The sequence below is a fragment of the Crocodylus siamensis genome, chromosome 5 (assembly GCF_052110815.1).
Source record: "Crocodylus siamensis isolate JL-2025a chromosome 5, ASM5211081v1, whole genome shotgun sequence".
NCBI classification, from domain to species: domain Eukaryota; kingdom Metazoa; phylum Chordata; order Crocodylia; family Crocodylidae; genus Crocodylus; species Crocodylus siamensis.
In genome coordinates this window covers 180543692-180546618 of record NC_143399.1, presented here as the reverse complement: position 1 = coordinate 180546618, position 2927 = coordinate 180543692, and the positions used below count along the sequence as shown (strand labels likewise).

The following is a 2927-nucleotide window of genomic DNA, read 5'->3' as shown; positions in this document are numbered from 1 at the left end:
GCCGGGCGCTGCCGCCGCGCACTGCCCTGGCCAGGAGCCTGCTGCGATGTGACGGCCGGCCCGGGCCGGCCCGCGTGTCGCGAGCCCTGGGCGGGCCGAGCCCGAACGACAGCGCAGGCCGCGGCCCGACGGGGCGGGCGGGCCGGCCCCTCCGGCTGTCCGGAGCCGCGACGGCGCTGGGAGCCCGCGGCGCGGCGGGTACCACGGGAAAATCAGCACCTGCGGCGCTGGCCAGCGGCGGCGGCAGCCCCCGCCCCCCGTTAACGCTTTCCGCGCCGGGCCCGGAGCGCGGCGCGGGGACTGCGCGGCTCCTCCCGCCGCCGCGGCCGCAGCGCCCCCCCGCTGCCCTCCCTGCGGGGCATCGCGCGGGCCCCGGGCCAAGACGGCCGGCCAGGCCTGTGCAGCACCGCCGCCTCCCCGCGGGGGCTCCCGCTGCCCCCGCACCCGGCCCGCCCCCCGGAGCTGCCTGCCGTGACGTCATGGGGAAGGGTGGGTCAGTGCTGGCGCGTGACGTCAGGTGGTTGTGCACACTGGGGGGCGGGAGGGGCGCTGCCCTGCGCGGAGCCCGGCCCGGGCTGCGCCTGCCGCCACCCGAGGGGCAGCTCCGACGGGGGACACAGCCGTGCCCCGGCGCCGTCACAGCAGCTCTCAGGCTTCCCGCTGCCCCCAGCCCTTTTCTGCAGGCGTCGGGCCCCCTCCCCTGCCCTCCCCTCCGCAGCCCGCCCCCCGCCCCCGCCAACAAACGGCCTCGGGAGGTTTGAGCCGGGTTTATTGCGAACACAGAGGCGGCAGAGTCCGCGGCTGCGGGAGTCCGGCCGGAGTCCCGGCCCCGGGGCTGTCCCGCCAGGCGTCCCGGCTCTTGCGTGCGCCGAAATCCGGATCAAGGAGATAAATTAGAGGTGCGGGCAGAGCCGCCGCCGCCGCCAATAAATAGATAAATAACCGCGCCCCTCCCTCGCCTCCGTCCTGCCCCGGCGGCGCTCGGTGCTGCAGGCGCCCGTCCAGCGGCCGCGCGGGGCCGCGGGCAGTCACGACACGAAGCCCAAGGGCGGCTCGTTCTCCCGGCCGGTGAGCGAGGCTTTGCCGCCGAGCTTGCGCGGGTCCTCCGGCGTCCACACCTTGGCCGTCCGCACCGTGTTCTGCTCCTTGAGCTGCTTCTCGTCGGTCCAGGACAGGGAGTGCCCGGCCAGCGGCGGCAGCCCGTAGTCGGGGTCGCTGGGGGAGGGCGAGCCTGGAAGACACAAAGAGAGCGCGTGGGCCCGAGCCCGGCGGCCGCCGCCCCGGGGGCGCGGGCGAGCCGGCTGCGGCGCGGGGCTCGCACTTACGTGTGCCGCGGTGGCAGATGATGACCTTCTTGGGCTGGCTCGGGCTGTCGCCGCCGGCGCTGCGCAGCGGCAGGTCGGACTGCACCAGCTCGCTGAGGAAGTTGATGTAGCCGATGGCCAGGCGCAGCGTGTCCACCTTGGACAGCCGCTTCTCGTAGGGCAGCGTGGGGATGTGCGAGCGCAGCCCCTCGAAGGCGTCGTTGATGGACTGCATGCGGCGCCGCTCCCGCACGTTGGCCGCCTGCCGCAGCTGCTGCAGCTCCGCCTCGGAGCGCGCCCGCCGCCGCCGCCTGGCCGAGCCCAGCGCCTTGAGCCGCGCCCCCGGGGACAGCAGCTCCGCGCCGCCCGCGCCGCAGCACTCGTACGGGAAGCCGGGCGAGGCCGGGGACGGCGGGAAGCTGCCCGCCGCCGCCGCGCAGCAGTAGCCGCCCTCGGGCTCGGCGCCGTCCCGGTAGTACTGCTGCAGCTGGTGGCTCAGCAAGTCCACGTCGTGCTCCAGCAGCTCGTCCGCCTCCAGGGGGTCCCGCGAGGACTGGTCCGTGAAGAAGTCCTCCTCGTCGAAGTAGGGCGGCGAGGAGAAGGAGTCCAGCCCCGCCGGGAAGTGCTCCAGCAGCACCGCCTCCATGCCCCGGCCCCGGCCGCCGCGAGCCTCCCGCTGCTCCGGAGCCACTTGCCCCTGCTGCCTGCGCTGCCCCGGCCCGGCCCCGGCTGCAGGCGCTGGCGCGGGTCCCGCAGCGCCGCGCTCCGCCGCCGCCGGCGCTGTCGGGGGAGGAGGCGCTGCCGGGGCCGGCACGCGAGGAGTCTTATACCGACATCCCCGGGCGCGTGCCGGGAACCCCCCGCGCCAGCCAATCAGCGCGCGCCGCAGAGCCGGCCGGCCGCGGGGGCCACACACCTGGGCGGCTCCGGGGAGTCCCGGGGGGCGGGGCTGGCGGCCCGAGGGGGCGGGCCAGCTCTGCCCGCTGCCCCGGCCGAGGCCGGGCCCTACCTGGCGCTGCGGCGGGGCGCGGGCCGCCCCCAGGTGCGTGCGCCTGCTGCCGTCGGGGAGGCGGCGCCCGCCCCCCGCGCCCCGAGCCCAGCTGCCCGGGCCCCGCGCCCTGCCGGCGCCCCCTGCGGTCCTGGGGCCGCGGCTCGGGGGGCCTCGCGCGCCGGGGACTCCCCCGGGCCCGCGTCCCTGCAGTACGGGCGGGGCAGGGTCGCAGCCCGTCCGTGCCCGAGGCCCTTGGCAGCTTCTCCGAGTGCCCCGGCCCTGCAGGCCCGACGGGCAGCGGCTGCCGCAGCCGAGCTTCCCGGCGGCGTGTCCGGGAGCCAATGCGATCCACTCCTGGGTGACCAGAGCTGGCAGGAGACAGACAGAAGGGAATGCCTCTCCCGAAAGCTCTGCCATCAGGGCTGGAAAGCACCTGGCTCTGGTCTCCCTAGTCTTGTCCAGCCCCACTTCCATGCCCAGTGGCCCCCGCTTTGCTTGCCTCTGAACAAGTCCATTGGAAGGAACGAAGCCCTTGCTGGGGGGCACAGGCTAGAAGTGGAGTTAGGGGGCTGTCAGTTCCAGCTCCTGCTTTCCAGTGGGGTCACCAGGGCTCCTGAGGGGGTCTTTGGGAG

General features: G+C 76.0%; 1 protein-coding gene across 1 annotated transcript; it reads right to left on the bottom strand.

Moving 5' to 3' along the window:
* Nucleotides 1-1028: 1028 nt before the first annotated feature.
* PTF1A (pancreas associated transcription factor 1a) lies at nt 1029-1950 on the bottom strand. The gene is given in 2 exon segments (XM_090049847.1): nt 1029-1245; nt 1247-1950. Coding segments are annotated over 2 exon segments (921 nt in total).
* Nucleotides 1951-2927: the final 977 nt, after the last annotated feature.